Source organism: Lepidothrix coronata, unplaced genomic scaffold (assembly GCF_001604755.1).
Source record: "Lepidothrix coronata isolate B3197 unplaced genomic scaffold, Lepidothrix_coronata-1.0 Scaffold0, whole genome shotgun sequence".
Classification (NCBI taxonomy): Eukaryota; Metazoa; Chordata; class Aves; order Passeriformes; family Pipridae; genus Lepidothrix; species Lepidothrix coronata.
The window spans coordinates 15,369,933-15,386,256 of NW_016690180.1; the positions used below are offsets into that span (position 1 = coordinate 15,369,933).

A 16,324-nucleotide genomic window follows, 5' to 3' on the forward strand; every position below is an offset into this window, starting at 1 on the left:
CTTTTGAGAGCAGTGTGTCTGACAGCACCAGTCAGAAAAGGCTGCCTTTCTTTTCCCAATTCTTCCACTCTCCCATTGAGTGGCCTGTGCCAAATATTTTGCTTCAATTTTTCATCTTTAAATTGAAACTCATAGTGGCTGCTGTTAGCATAACTAACTTCTTTAATATACCTCTGTGAGATCTACTAATGAAAATCTCTTGTGGTAAAATAGTGGTGACTCTCTGTTATGTGCCTAACTGGAATCTTAAAATAAAAGATTATGGTTCTCAATTGTTACAAGTGAGGGTTTATTTAGCAGCTTGATGCAGTTTTGAGCTTTGTTAAGGGGTTGAGTACTGTTAAGAACAGTTATACCAATTTGTTGCTGACATTATAACCTATGGGGACTGTTTCTGGTGACAACCCCTGATATTTTATCTGTTTGTTACAAACCATGTCGAGACTGTACCTCAGAGAAGTCTGAGGCAACTGATACCTTAGAATACGTGATGGATTTTGGCTTTGACTGATGCTGGTCTAGTATGCAAAGCTATGCTCAAAGGAGCCCATTAATGGTACCAACACCTGTTGGTGTTATTATAATCCAAAAAAAGAGACCTCTTGGGAGACGTGTTGATGCAGGTTAGTTGGCATGAGGTTCTAGCACCCACAGTATAAGGGTATGTAGGGCTATTTCCTTGCAACTCTAGCTTGAATCATGAAGTGTTTTTTTCCTGGCAAACTAATATTCATAGGGTGAAGGAAAAAAAAGAGAGTTGTACAACCCCATGTATAACCTGCAAAAGAATCAGACACCTTTTAAAAATACTTATATTCCTCTTTCAGGGGTGTGTATTCATTCCTCATAGCACTTATGCATCAGTTATGATAATCCATGAAAAGAAGGGTCAGCTTCAGTTGTTCAGCAAGCATTGATGTAACTTCTGCCCTCAATTTTTAATAGTTAGTTAGAGGGCCAGGTGTATGGAGAGAGGCAATGCAGCTGAGCCCAGTGGTAGGCTGGGGAGTGGCACCATGAGTCGCAATGTGCACAGTAAATCATGTAGGAGGAATGAGTGGATAATGACTCATCCCCGACCTAATGGCATCTTACTGACAGAGTGGCAGAAGGATTTTTACGTGAACTTATGTTTCACTGGACAAATCATTTACACATATTTCTTTGAAACAGTTTCCCGAAATTTTATACAACACATGCATAACAATCTCTGGAGCAAAAGTGAGTTTCTGGCTTTTCTTTCACTCTGAAAGTGCACAGAAACTTTAACATGATTATGAAATTGGACCTGAAGATTTACAGAGACAGTATCACAGAATCACATGATCAACTGCGTTGGAAAAGACCTCTGAGAACATTGACTCCAACCTATGATCTAACACCTAACACCATCTTGTCAACTAGACTGTGGCACTAAGTGCCACATCCAGTCTTTTCTTAAACACCTCCAGGGACGGTGACTCCACCACCTCCCTGACCAGCCCATTCTAATGCCCAATCACCCTTCTTGTGAAGAACTTTCTCATGTCCAACCTAAACCTCCCCTGGTGCAGCTTAAGACTATGTCCTCTTGTCCTGCTGGGAGAAGAGACCGACACCCACCTGGCTACAACTTCCTTTCAGGTAGTTGTAGAGAATGATGAGATCTCCCCTGGAGCCTCTTCCTCTCCAGGCTGAACAACACCAGCTCCCTCAGCTGCTCCCCATAGGACTTGTGCTCCAGACCCTCGACCAATCCCATTGCCCTTCTCTGGACACATTCCAGCACCTCAAAATCCCTCCTAAATTGAGAGGCCCAGAACTGGACATAGTACTTGAGGTGTGGCCTCACCAGTGCCGAGTACAGGGGAAGAATCACCTTCCAAGACCTGCTGGCCACACTGTTCCTGATACAGGCCAGGATGCCATTGGCCTTCTTGGCCCCCTAGACACACTGCTGGCTCATGTTCAGCTTCCTGTCAATCCAAACTCTCAAATCCCTTTCTACCAGCCACTCTGTCCCCAGCCTGTAGCGCTGCATAGGGTTGTTGTGGTCAAAGTGCAGGACCCAGCACCTGGTCTTGTTGAACCTCATCCCATTGGCTTTATTCATCCCATTCATCAGAGAGCCTAAACATTGTACATAAGTCACAGCCACCATCTGGGAAGCCCCATTTCCTGTCTTCTGAGGAAGGTGGTATGACAGGCTGACTGGTTCCCCTGAAGGCATCAGGGCCAGCTGTATCGCATCTCACAGGTAGGTCAGGTAGGTGGTACTGCAGACATCCAAAAAGTCAAACACTGTGAGTTGGCACTTCAAAAAAAGAAAAGTGGTCAACCCCCAAATAATTTAAAAGATACCTTGAAATGTGTCCACGTGGAATATCATCATTGAAGACCTGTGCAATCTTCCAGGCATTTATTAAGCAACATGGCATGTAATATGTGACATCTGGAGAAGCACTACAGATGCAGCAGAAGCACCTTGTTTGCCTTTGATCCCCTCTGCCGTTGGTGAATTGTATTTCAGAAATACCATTTCTGAAGGTACAACAAGATGCTCTGAAGTAAATTCCATCATTATGTTATCGAGTTCTGATGGGTGTGATATGAACTGTTTAATTGCAGCTACTGTGAGACACTGACAGGACTCAAGCTCAAATCACTTTGAAAAAGCTTACAGAAAATGTGTTCCTGAGAATTTTGTGTGTTCTCCAGAAGTGTGGGCTAATCCTGATCTCCCTGTAGGTTCTACCTGTGTGAATAATGCCACCGAATCAGTGGCCTAATGCCAGCATAAACCTGGCAAGTGAGAACAGAAGTCAACCATGACTTTTCATAGATGTTTTTTCTAGTTAGTTTATTATATTTCATTTGTTAGGACAAAAAAAAGACATGGTAACAAATCCAAAGTGGGACACAAGATAAAGATAAGCTTTTCCAAATTCATAATTTCACAAGTGTAATTTCATTTAAATTTAAGTAAAGATCTTTGTCAAATTAATGAAAAAAACGGAACAGCTTACTCTTAAAAAAAAAAAAAATGAGGCAACTGTAAATTGATGCGGCTTGGTTTTGGATGAGAAAAGATATATACACATAGCAGGAAATAACCAAGCACAGCAACTGTTTTGGCTGCAAAGCCAGTGTGTTCAATATTTGCCATTACAGGGGAAAAAAGATTAAGGCTAAAATTACAAGAAAAATAAAAGGATTCTTTTGTTGTCAGGGATTAGCAAGCCTCCTTCGAATATAGGGAAAAAAATTTTGTATACTTTTGTCCAAACTATCTACACAGGCACATTAAGGTATCTAAATTATTTCTTAATTACAAAGCCAATTTTATTAATAAATTATTGTTGTTAATAACACAGCCAGCTCAAAGGAAGTTCTTCCCTAAAACTTCCAACATCCCAAATAATGCATGATTATGTTCAAGTGGGACAGACATTTGATCATCAAAAATGATCAAAATACATCTGTGATTAGCAAGCATTTCATTAAAACCATCTCCTCTTTTTTTCCTCTCCAAAAGCTTGCAGGGAGACAGTGAGATGATAGTGATCTGCATGGAGAATGATCTGTCATGAAATTAGCTAAAAGGATTGGAGAGAAATGATATTATAAAGGCAACTCAGAACTGCCCAAACATGAGGAGTATTGGCTGTACATTTGAGTAAATCTGTGCAAAAAATAAACGCCTATAAAAACAAAACTCTTTGATCTTGAAATGTTTCATGCAGAAATTGACTCCAAGAGGGGAGTCAAGAGTTCATAGCAAACTCTTACTCATTTACTCTGGCAATTTAACCATCAGATGTTGAATCCAGCTCAGCCCAGGACCAGATGGTATTCATCCAGAACTTCTAAAGGAAATAGTAAAATTATTAAACATGATGTACAATCTATTGTTTAGAACTACGCTGTTGCCAGGAGCAAAAAAATAGTGTAAATTTGATGACAATGTTTAAAAAGGACTCCAGGGGAACTAAACCCTTGGAATTATGAGCCAGTCTGTAAGCCTGGCACTCACAAAAGGAAAACTGGTGAGGACTGTAAAAACAGACAAAAATCTCTGGACACATGGTCTGCACAAATTTACTGAGGAAAGCTGCACCTTATGGATTTAGAGTTCTGAGCATGTGAACAGGATGATTCAGTTTTAACAGTAACTACACAGTTGCTGGGATTTGCACAAGATATCATTCCCTCACTCATTCAGCACTTGCTTTTGGTTGAAATTAGTACCCTCTGGAGTCAGTCATAGCTCACCACCACTGTACTCTGCTCATTTGCTGTCTGCACAGTACGTGGCTGTGCTGAAAAGCTTCGCAGGACAAGCTGCAGCTGACACAGCCTGGCCCAGTTTACCTCTTTGCTGACTCCTTGAAGCCTCCAGCCATGGCTGCTGGCCTCATTGGCTTCATCCATCTTCTATGTCCTTAGGAAACATGTCTTGACTCTAGTGGGCCCATCCCTTGGGATGGGGCTCAGTGAGGGGCTCCTGGGGAAGCTGGTCCTTCACATTGTCCCACATATATTTGAGACCAACAAGAGAGACATGCACTGGCTTTACAGTGTTTGTTGTACTGCCCTGCAGCCCTGGCCAGCCTCTCACCCTGCTCGCAGCAAGTGGGACCACGCAGTGGTATGGACCACTGATGACCAGCTGCATCCAGGACTCCCAGAAGCAAAAAGGATAATTGAGAGATTAGAACTTTAAATGTTGCTTTTCAATCTACTCCCCTACACACCCATTCCCACATTCACACTATAAAGCAAAGCTGGCAAGACTGGAAAAGAAACCCAGGCATTCCAGTCTGTGTATATCAACTTTAAGGGATTAGGACTTGTTATAAAGGATGTGTTATTGCTCTGCCTGTTTAAGTAGAAGAGATTTTAAATGTGAAATTTGTTTTCCACTAAGTTATAACAGATTCATTTCAAATATTAATTTACATTTCTGACTATAAACAGGCTGTATACTGCAGGTTAAAAGCCCATGACTTTGTGAAAACAACAGTGAGGATGATGTTTAAGTATTAAAAAAGCAGAACTTTTAACCTTTCAAGATCATTGTGTTTTACGCTGGTGTGTAACTAATGTGCCCCAATTTATCAGTTTAATCAAGTTTGTATTCAAGTCATATACAAGTCCTTGTACAGAGGAAATGTGTAGGCTTCTGCTCATATTAACTAACAATTCTAATATACCTTTATAAGGTTTGATCCAGGAATATTGAAATTAGTTAGTTTTTCTATTGCCTTGCTGGGGTTTGGATCAGACACGTACTGCACCTTTGTGTGAAGCTAGAACTTCACCAAACGAGCTAAATGTAACTGCTCTTATTTTTCTAAGCCTTCCCTATCTTCAGTTTGCTCTGAAAAATATGAAGATAAGAATCATTTCCATGTAAGGAATGCAAAATCTTCACTATGTTTTCCTCTTCTCTGCCCTTTTATTCAGCTACTCTTACCATTTCAAATGTTGGTATTTGAGAGACAGATTTATCACTCTCATCACTCACTGGTTCTCATTCATTGGCTGTGGCATAACAGTATGCCTCTGGGAAATATTGTAGAGACGAGAGTAGAAGCAATCTTGCAAGGGGTTAATGCTGTAATCTTTTTCTAGGCTGTTTATAATCCCAACACTAGTCCAGTAACAGAAGAGGGTGGATCTAAAAAGTACCAGAGGGGATGTGTGTGTGTGTGTGTGTGTGTGCATACATGTGAGTGTGTATGTGCACACCTGCTTTGCTTTTCTGAACTGCCTTGTGAGCCCCTGGAATAAATCTTGTTCAGCCTGAACAGGGCTCTGTGTGCTGGGTGCTCCTGTCAGAGAGTCAGAAGAGCTTCCTTGCACAACTGCCTCTCTTGTATTTCTCCTGAAGACTTCATTCAGAAATGTATTTATTTACTGAAAGAGTGGGCAGATAGTTACAAACCCACCCTCTTCTTCATCAAAGCTAATCTGTGGATACTGAAGAATGGAAATAGTTGATGCAAGCTTCCTTGGGAACAATACCAACATTACTGCTTTTCTGTGCAGTATCATCTTGGAAAATGACACTTTTTACTGTGTGGATGATCCACCTTATCCTTCTAAAGGTAGGTATAGAAAAACAGATTTTTTTTCACACGGTTTTAGTTCTAGCTGGATGTAAAGATACAGTGGAAAGAAAAAGCTATGCAAGGCTTTTTCTCTGAGTAAGTGCAAAATCAACTGCTTGCTGATAAGTTAGGATGAGAAACAGGCAGCAAAGAATTTAGCGTGTTCTGGTTTTTCAAGTTAAAAATTCAGCTAGGAAAAAATTTGGATATAATAGAAGATTAAAACAGTAGCACTACTGGGCACAAAATGTAAACAGCTGTGCTAAGGATTTGGAGAAACAGGATTTTTAGTCAATTCAATAACAATGGAGTGATCAGATCTCATACTGTGTATGAAAATTATTAAATATGAAATCATAGCACTTTGAAGCTGAAAAAAACCTATCATGTATTAAAATATTTTTGTTTGCTATATAATTTCTTACTTCTGCATAAAGAAGGAACTCTCATGATGGATGCTGCACCCTAAGTGGTGTGAGCAGAACATGCTTTAAGAAGTTGTATATGACTCTTCAAATGTACAGTGTATTGCATGTATTGTAGCTGAATGCTATGCAATTCAGGTACATCAGAATAAGTTTAAGAATTTCAGCTCTTTAACTGATTTTGTATTGTACTAAGACATAAACCTTAGTAAAATTGAGTTCAGAAAGGCTTTTACTTTTTGATTAAAGGATGAAATATAGAATACTACTCTGAGTCAAATGCTACATAACTGATCTTTTCTTGTGACAATTTTCAGATTTTCATCAGATAATTCGAATTCTGCTGTATTGTTTGATATTCTTGCTCAGCGTTTTGGGGAACATTCTGGTAATTACAGTGCTGATAAGAAATAAGCGGATGAGAACAGTCACCAACACGTTTCTGCTGTCACTAGCAGTCAGCGACCTGATGCTCTGCCTTTTCTGCATGCCTTTCACCCTCATTCCCAACCTGCTGAAAGATTTTATTTTCAGTAGTGCTGTTTGCAAAACTGCCACTTATTTCATGGGTAAGTCTGAGAAGTTTATAACTATTTTGAAGTCTAACTAATGAGACAGGTGAGAAGGTATTTAAAGACCTACAAAAAGCTGATTGTTTCCACCCGCCGTTGAAGTTACCAATATCATGGAGAAACATCTTTGTAGTGCAAATCTTTGTGGTTCTGGTTTCCTTGGTCTGATCCAGCAAAACACAGAGACAGCTACCTAACTTTAATGACATATAGAAGTGTTTTGCTGGATCAGGTTAGGTGTGTTGCATGATCCAGCTTTAATGAGGAATCCCGCACACGCATTTGCTTACCCGTACCTGACAAAGTTGTTTGCAGTGTTCAGATCACCCACCAGAAGTGCTGGGGTTGTACATACTTGCTAAGGGCAGATTTTACCCACAGATTTTTGGTAGCAGTGACACATGAAAAAATAAAATAGGCCAAAGTAGAGGTAATTTGCAGAGCTGGAATTTAGAGCAAGCACTTTTTCAGGACAGGTCAGATGGGATCAGAGCTCACTAGGAGACCATAAAACACACATATAGGTTTCAGAGGCTGACTCTAAAAAGCATCACTTTTATACACCTTGATGTATGCCCTTTTTTTGCTGTGGAGCCAGGAATTTCAAAATGCCTGGGTTATGTCTGTGTGTAACCAATTTTTGTCTCACTTCCAATACTTCTCATGCATTTGCTGGTTTCTTAAGAAAAAAAAAAAGAAAAGAAAAGAAAGAAAAAAAAAAGAAAGAAGAACATCACGAAAAGTTTTCACCACTTTTGGGAGACCCTCAGTTAATTACAGAAACCTACAGTCCTCTTTCAACCCATGCCCTTGAGAACTTTGATGTAATGTGAAAGTACACACCTAAAGTGTGCGAATGGGAAATCAACATATTTTCGTAGATAAAACCAATAAAACTAAAGGCCATGTTTAAACAATTATAATGAATTGCTGCCATAAATACCATAAAACATTAGTGAAGCATTGTCATCTTACTCTTATTCACTGCGTAAATTACTTTATTAAAAAAATCCAGTGAGATGGATCAAACGTGAACATTCTCTTATGAAGCTGTTTTATTTTAACAGTTGGAACGTGGATATTTTCCATTAGTGGTTCAAGTAACAGAGGCTTCAACTGACAAACAGACACTGACAACCATTGCATCAACGATGTTCAATTTTTTAAGATGTAGAAAGACATATTTTAAATTACAGATGATTTGTGTAAAGCAAACTGTAAAGATATTGGCATTTTATAGTTTGACCCACATTAGAACATTCACAAAGACTGTTAAATGAAAGCTGGTTCACTGAAAGAAAGATCTGTGACAAAGTTAAGAAGAAATACTTATAATCTTGCAGTGGTGAACTTGGGCACCTCAATGAAAGAAACACAGATATTTTATAATACATGAACAGGAGAAATTAAGGACATTCAAAAGACAAAGTCTCTGCTTCTATGTAACTTCATTTCTCCTTCTTCGTAACTCCATCTAATTAAAAAAGTTGTAACATATTTAATTCTTTTGAATGATAAAATCAGATCACCAGTCAAGCAGGACACTCAAAAAACTTAAAACAATAGAAAAGGGACTGTGAACATCTGCATTAAAAGAGTAATTAACCACATAATCACATTGATTTCAAATGCTTGTTTGAATTTCAGTGCAATTAGTGGAGTGAATAAACCACAGCAGCAAAGAGAATAATTAGGACAAAAAGTGTCTTTTTCTCCCGTTACTAGAATTTTATGGTTTGATAGAGTGTATCTTTTCTCTTGGACTTTTGGAGTTAAAGAAAGGGAGAGCAAGAATATCAGTCTGGAGCAATCTGAAGACCTTTTGCCCCGTTGTCTTCAGTGACTTAAACTATATGGTATTTATCAATATTTTAACTTATAAGTAGTTTGCTATATTTTTAAATTTATGTATGCATACAGAAAGTTAGCAAGACCATTTGAAAAGAACATGACCATTTAAAACAAGAGAATAACCTTTTTCTTTGTTTTATACATATAGGTGTCTCTGTAAGTGTATCTACATTCAACCTGGTTGCCATATCTTTGGAGAGGTACAGTGCCATTTGCAAACCTCTGCAGTCCAGGGTCTGGCAGACAAAATCTCATGCCTTGAGAGTGATTGCTGCTACCTGGTGTGTCTCCTTCACTATCATGTCACCATACCCAATCTACAGCAAACTGGTTCCTTTCACCAAATATAACAACACCACAGCAAATATGTGCCGGCTCATTTGGCCAAGTGATGTCATTCAGCAGTCTTGGTAAGACATAACTGGCTGTTAGCAAATGCATAATTATCTGGTGGAAAACAGGATTTCATGGTAGCATTAAGCCTATGGAAAATCAAGTATTAACCTTCAGCAAACCTTTACACTCTATCATGCTTATTTAGGAAGTAAAAAAACCCACCCATATTTTTAAGCTGCTTATATTTTGACACTTGCATGGCTTTTCCCTTGTCACAGGAAAGATACCCAACATGGTGATGATTCTCACACTATGGTCTGCTAAGCCCCGACTGTCGCTGTAAAGAAAGCATCTGTCATGTTCAGTAGGAATAGTGCTTTCATTCCTTTATACATAAACTTTAACATTTTCAGAGAAATCCTTGATTAATCTTTGAGAAATGCAGACACATGCAAGCACCCCTTTGTCTGCTGCCTTGCCTGTTAATTTGTTTGAAAGTCCTCTGAAGCAGAGAAGTAGAATCTGAGGTTGCAAATGTCTTGAGAACTGAATCCTTTCGGTCGCTTACAGAGAACAGGGTCAGAGAGAAGAGTAGGGAGACAGTGCTCTGAGTCCTACACATCCAGGCAGAGTAAGTAAACAGCAGCACTATCAAGCAGCAATAGTACTTAGACATGATGTACTTGCATGGTGACTAAACACTGACTAGCCTCCCCCAGTTCTTAGCTGGATAAAAAGGAGTTTTTCTGGTTTATGCTGTTCCCCGGTCTCAGTTTGTCTTTTTATTCTTTAGGTACACTTTCCTGCTACTCACACTCTTTCTTATTCCTGGAATTATAATGATGGTTGCATATGGCCTAATTTCTTTGGAACTCTATAGAGGAATAAAATTTGATGCCAGACAGAGAAAATCTTCACGAGGTAACAATACACTTAGTTTTGGGATTTTTTTAAAGTTACAGTCGAAAATACGAGCAGTCATCTCGAGGCTAGTAAAAGGAAAACTTTCTATTTGCAAAAATGATCATTATGGTCAGTTATGTCATGAATTTGCCAGCTGCATTTGTTGATTGAAGTTATTCTGTTACTCACTAGCAAATAAACCTCTCCTGTGGCTTATTTGCAAAGGCTTGGGGGAGGGTACATTAAATTTCTAATTTGTTTATTATAGAAATATGAAGGTTTTTTTCTGGCCATGGACAAGGACCATTTCTGTCAATAAACACCGCAATTAAAATTGTCAAATTAAGATGGAAACATATAATTTTGAAAACTATCTTCCATCAACACTGGACTTCAACAGTGTTCTTACACCTTTTGCATCAGTTTGTATACACATAACATGTGAGAATATTGGGAGACAGTGGATGCAGAACAGCTGATAATATGACTGACTCAGAATAGGCCAGTGCTTTCTTTTATTGTCCAACTATGAATTATGTTATTTGTTTAGACTTAGACTGGATTCTTCATTTTTTATTTTGAATCATCGTTCAGAGATATTTTGCCAACTATTTAAACTCTAATTTATATGTACAGAAAGAAAATTAAGTACCTGCAGTGCCAAATACGAGGATGGAGACGGATGCTACCTCAACAAAAGCAAAAGGAAAAGGAAAATGCCATTGAAACAGCTCTCTGCTATGAGCCACAGCAAGATAGAGAGGGTGAGAAGCAACAGCTCTTCTGCCAACTTAATGGCCAAGAAACTCGTGATCCGTATGTTGATGGTGATAGTGGTTTTGTTTTTCATTTGCTGGACTCCCATCTTCAGTGTCAATGCCTGGCGCGCGTTCGACACCGCTTCAGCAGACCAGCGTCTCTCAGGGGCTCCCATCTCCTTCATACACTTGTTGTCCTACACTTCTGCTTGTGTGAACCCCATCATATACTGCTTCATGAACAAGCGCTTCCGGATGGGCTTTGTAGCCACTTTCACCTGCTGTGCAAAGCAAAGGCCCCCTGCCACACGGGGAGAGGCTGGTGATGAAGAGGAGGGGAAGACAACAGGGGCTTCACTCTCCAAAAGTTCTTACACGCACATGACTGTGTCTGCACCACCCTGAGCTGTGTCAGAGGAGGCAACAAGCGCCCTATCATCTGGTGTTGGAGAGTGACTGTGGCATCAGCTGAACATGATTTAGTTCTGAGTTAATGAAACACTTCAGTTGACAGTAAACACAGTGAGAATTCTATGGGAAATGGATGCTATCACTATCTGAGTGTTAAATCACTTTTCCTTCAAAAGTACAAAGGAGGAAGAGGGCTGTGAAGATAAAGGACTTTGTAAAAAGCCTTAGAAGATGTTCTGTTTGCCATAAATTTCATTGTAAAAATTGATGTCCTTTACATCAACAATTTTGCTCAGTGTTCAGCTGGAATTCTGAGTATCTCCTAAAACTTCCAAGATGCTAATAGATTCTTCTCAAACATGAATACATGTATTGCAGTCTTCACTTCACTAGCTATGCATTATAACCAAAAAATCTTTCTGTTATATTTGTAGTATATTTTCACATTATTTTAGCTGAGCTAATACATGTTGATATAATTTTGGCATCACACTCACAGAAGTTCTGGGGTGAGGAGCATGGGCTTGTCCATGTGAAAATAATACTTTTATGTAAAATATTTTTTTTTAATAAAATGAAAATAAAATAATATAAATATTGGTGACTTTGTGGATGGAATGCATTCTTCACTCAGGCAATAACATAAATTCACCTAATTTAAGTATTTTTCATTTAAAAAACCACTGTAGAACAAGCACAAAGAAGTGGCTTTCTTCTGTGAAGCCGGAGGCACCCACACGTGCAAGTGGCAGGGTCTTAGATGAGCCCCAAAGTCTCACGTGGAAATTGTCACACTGGGTAGCACAGGAATAAAACTTGGGATAAGGCAAGGAGGTGTTTTACAAAAGATGCAGGACTGCAGATGCAGGTCGGTGCCTGTGGCCGTCACACGTTTCACAAATGCATTCACAGTCGCTCCAGGGGCAGCACTGTCCACATGGATATAGAAGCCATTAGGTGCAGAATGGCTTCTACAGAAGCCATAGTAGACACAATGAACTGAAACACTTTGTCAGAAAACGGTTTTTCTAAACTTTAAAGCAACTATTTTCTGCAGCTATCCATACTTCTAAGCAGACTCAGCATAGAAGAAACCCCAGCTTTGAATGCTGTTATTGTTGGTGCTTGATTGAGCAAGGAGTTCAGTTTCTTTGCTATGCAGCACACAGGTGAGTGTGGGTGTTCAGGTCATGTCCTGTGCTCCGTGGAACACAGATGGAGAAGTTATATCACTTATTTTGTTTTGTGAAAATATCCTGTTGGAGATGTTTCTATCTTCTAGCTGAATCAGTATCATTAAAAAACCTTGTTATTAGACACAGATTAGATTTGAGCACAGTATGGAATGTAGATGTGGATATTAAATATAGCCACTCTCAAGGTTTTTAATCAGGAAAATCTGTTCCCTTTACAGAATGATTTCAAATTAGAAATATACTGTGAGTTCCAGTCATCCAGATCCATGTTCTGCAACCAGTTATTGCCTGAAATGGTTTACCCTTACAACTTAGGACACAACTTTAGCTATTATTTTTTTGCATTCAGCTTGTCCACAGACAGGAAATTAAAAAAAAAATTCTCAACACTATTTGTGCACAATCCATAGAAACAATGTTTTGCCTGCCACATTAATAAAGTAGAACTGTTCCTGGAACAGTGGTGAGACAACTGACATTGATCTGACCTTTTGCAAATACCCAACAAATTAAATTATGGGATTTAATTCATAACAATGAAATGAAAATTTTACTTCACTTAAGGATGCAAGTTGAGCCCCTCTCAAACCTGTCCTGTGTCGAAACTGAAAGGACAAACTTAGCTGCTTTGGGATTTATGTGGAACAGTAACTGCAGAAAACATATTTTTGAAGTATCTTATGCCATTTGAAAGTTTGAATCTATTACAGGTCATAGTTTAAAAATTGTTGTTTAAGTAAAAAACTCTCACAATTTATTAATATACCGGATGTGACTCTTACTGGCTATGTGCTGTATAGCAAGACAACTGCCTTCACAGCTTTGTGTGCACTTTCAAAAGCAAATTCCTTTTTGTAGATGTAGTTTCTTTGATACCTTTAGAGTGACGTAACAGGACGTGCATCGTTCACCTGCTCCCACTGGTTTAACCCAAGGATAGTGGTTTCAGATGAAAGGCAATAGCTATTTTCAACAATGCCTTAATCAGATCTCAGCCCCCTGTGGCCTCCAGTACCTGTGGCTGAAAGGAGCAGAATTTCTGATTGATTCCCCACTCGTAACTATCAGGGAGCACAATTTGGAGGTGATGAAATGAGGGAGGCAGGAGAAGATCCTGATGGAGTGGTGGTTGGGAGACAATTAGGGAAGGGATGAAATGTGTCACAGCAGACATGTTTCCTTTTGTCCAAGGCCTGTCTGTGTGTGAGTCACTTTTCCCCTCCATTGCCCCCTATGTAACTATTTTCTTTTTAAACCACCACAATAACTCTTCTGATCAAGCTCCCAAAGCCATAAGCTTTAGGCCAAAGTCCAGCAAGAAGTGGGAATTAAGATTTTAAAAAGCAATATTACAATCGAGTCATTTTGTCTTCTTCTGCCCTGGTCTCCTACCACAGGAAATTTCAGTCTTACTGCATCCTAATGCCATTTTCCCTGATCTGTGCATTGCAGAAGTCATTTCTGGGTCCAAATGTTGCCCTTTCATTGCTAAAGAGGCATGTCATTCTCCCAGCACCTTTAATTAAGATGCTGATGTCAGTGAAAATGTATCTTCAGCAACAAGTGTGGGTAGAATAAACATATAAAAATAAAATAAGACCACGAAATCTCCTTATTTTAACAGTAGTTTACAGGGGATGTGGGGGAAAATCCTATCCTGAAAGTTTAATTCTACAGTGAGCAGTTCCTAAAAGCAAACTGTTTCCCAGATGTAGCAGAACCAATAAATTTCAGGTGTACACTGCCCATAAATCTCTAAAGCCTTTATCTTCTTTCCCTTTCTCCTGACTCCCACCTTTTTTCCCCCCTTTGTCTTTCTCTTATCTCTTTCAGCTGCATGACACCATCTGTTTTTTCTCCTGTATGCTTCCCAGTCTCTAGGTTACTAGATGACTTTTTCCTCTTTGACAGGTTTATTTTCCTTCACAAATTTACTTTCCCAGAAAGCACTCTTGTCTTCATTTCTCCCTATCATCTCTGGCTGACAGACTCCTGAAATACATTGCTCCAAGCAATATATCCTGCCCACAACACAACAGTTCTGCAATTGCTCCTTACAACCCTGAGTTCACACGTCATCCCTTTTGAACACCAGCTCCTGGCACGCTTGGGCAGGAAATATGCACTAGTTCAGAAAACAAAAACATAGCATTAAATAGCATCCAAATCCTTCTTTGCTGCTTCTGTCACTATTACTTACAACCTCTATTTTTAGGGCACGCTTTAAGACTAATGCCTTAAAATACTGCTAAATACAAGACTTAGTGATGGGTCAAAGTAAAGATATTTCACTGTTGTCAAGGCAAAATACCAGTGCTCTTGAAGAAAAGCTGCGTGTGGACTTGGAACTAGAGTCACTAAAGATTTGCACCTTCTTACATGATCCATGGCCTCTTTTCTGATGCTACCAAGCCCTTTTTGGTAAGGTGGTGAGGCTGTCCAGGATCCCACCTGCTCCTCCATCCCCTCCTGCTCCTCCTGCCTCTGAGCCCAGGGATGGTGCAACCTCCCTGCATACATTATGGCTAATCAGGATGCTTTCCTGGCTTGGAATAGATGATTTTAGGATCAGTCAACACTGAAATAATACAATAAAATACAGAAATATTGCAGCCAAACCATAGCAAATAAACATCCCACACACACACCTTTTTTAACAGCATTTAGCAGGATTTCCCTTAAAAGCAGGCACTTGCTCAGAGCACGTGCACAGCCATAGGGCAGAAGGCAGATCTGGAGAGAGCTGCCTTTTGTGGGACCTCATGGATAGAGGCTGCCATCAAAATCTGGAAGAAGAGTCATGTTAGCACATGGTATAACCTTGATAGTGTTTCTGAATCAAAGCTAATCTATGTTAGATAAACAGACACTATGCCCAGACCAGAATGTGGGATGAATTTACTGACTGCAGTCAAACCACTTTGCAACCTTACAATCGCTGTGGTGAATGCAGTTTATAAAATGTTCTTTTCCTCATGAAGCAGTAATCTTGGAAGTATTCAGTTAGATGCTAAGAGGATTTGAACAGTTACTCATCTTTAGTTTTTCAGATACCATTTTTCCACAACTGATGCTTTTTTATACAAATCAAAACATACAAACATAAAATGGTTTCAGATTCAAGGACTACACTTACTTCTGTTTATCAGGACTTTGGTAAGCATGCCTCTTTTTTTTGCTCAGTCTAAATTGAATGGATATTGAGCTAAACTGAAAGTTTCTAGTGGAAAAAGATGCCTATTCACAAAAGGAAAGTGAAGAAAGATAAAACAAAGGGTTTGATTTTGAGTAAGGATTATGTGAAAGCAGAGGGTGTAGTCTTTTTATTACAGCATCAGAGACAGAATGGTAGAGTATGAAATGAAAGTTGAGATTTCTGGGCTTTGGTTGGGTTTTGTTTGGTTGGGTTTTGTTTGGTTTTTGTTTGGTGATTTTTTTGTGGGTTTTTTTGTGTTTTGGGTTTTTTTTTGTTTAATAAAATATCTTGCTCTTTCACTTCAAATACAACATGGATCAATCAAATCACACTTCACTCAGGTGTGCATGTAGGTCAGCAGTTTGCTTCCCCTCTGACCAGTTTTCCTGTTCACTTTTCTATACGAATTATTAATTTTCAGTTAAACAGCTTCAGCTTTTTATTCACAATCCATCCCTGGCTCTTCTCTCATAGGTTACATCCAGCACAGTAATGTATACCTTTAACATGCCAGATTTTCTAAGTGGTGTATAAAACCTCCCATTTCTAGCATCACATTTTTATTTTTTCCTTCTGCAATGCTT

At 39.2% G+C, this 16,324-nt stretch overlaps 1 protein-coding gene across 3 annotated transcripts in view; it reads left to right on the plus strand.

The window, feature by feature from the left end:
• The window catches only part of CCKAR (cholecystokinin A receptor), a 26,330-nt gene extending 14,448 nt beyond the window's left edge, over nt 1–11,882 (plus strand). For all 3 annotated transcript variants that reach the window (XM_017804949.1, XM_017804939.1, XM_017804947.1), the window contains 5 exons: nt 5,948–6,089; nt 6,835–7,086; nt 9,089–9,350; nt 10,070–10,197; nt 10,816–11,882. In XM_017804949.1, the coding sequence (XP_017660438.1) occupies nt 5,969–6,089; nt 6,835–7,086; nt 9,089–9,350; nt 10,070–10,197; nt 10,816–11,342 (1,290 nt within the window). In that variant the 5' untranslated portion in view covers nt 5,948–5,968 and the 3' untranslated portion in view covers nt 11,343–11,882. The remainder of the gene's footprint in view (nt 1–5,947; nt 6,090–6,834; nt 7,087–9,088; nt 9,351–10,069; nt 10,198–10,815) is intronic.
• Nucleotides 11,883–16,324: the final 4,442 nt, after the last annotated feature.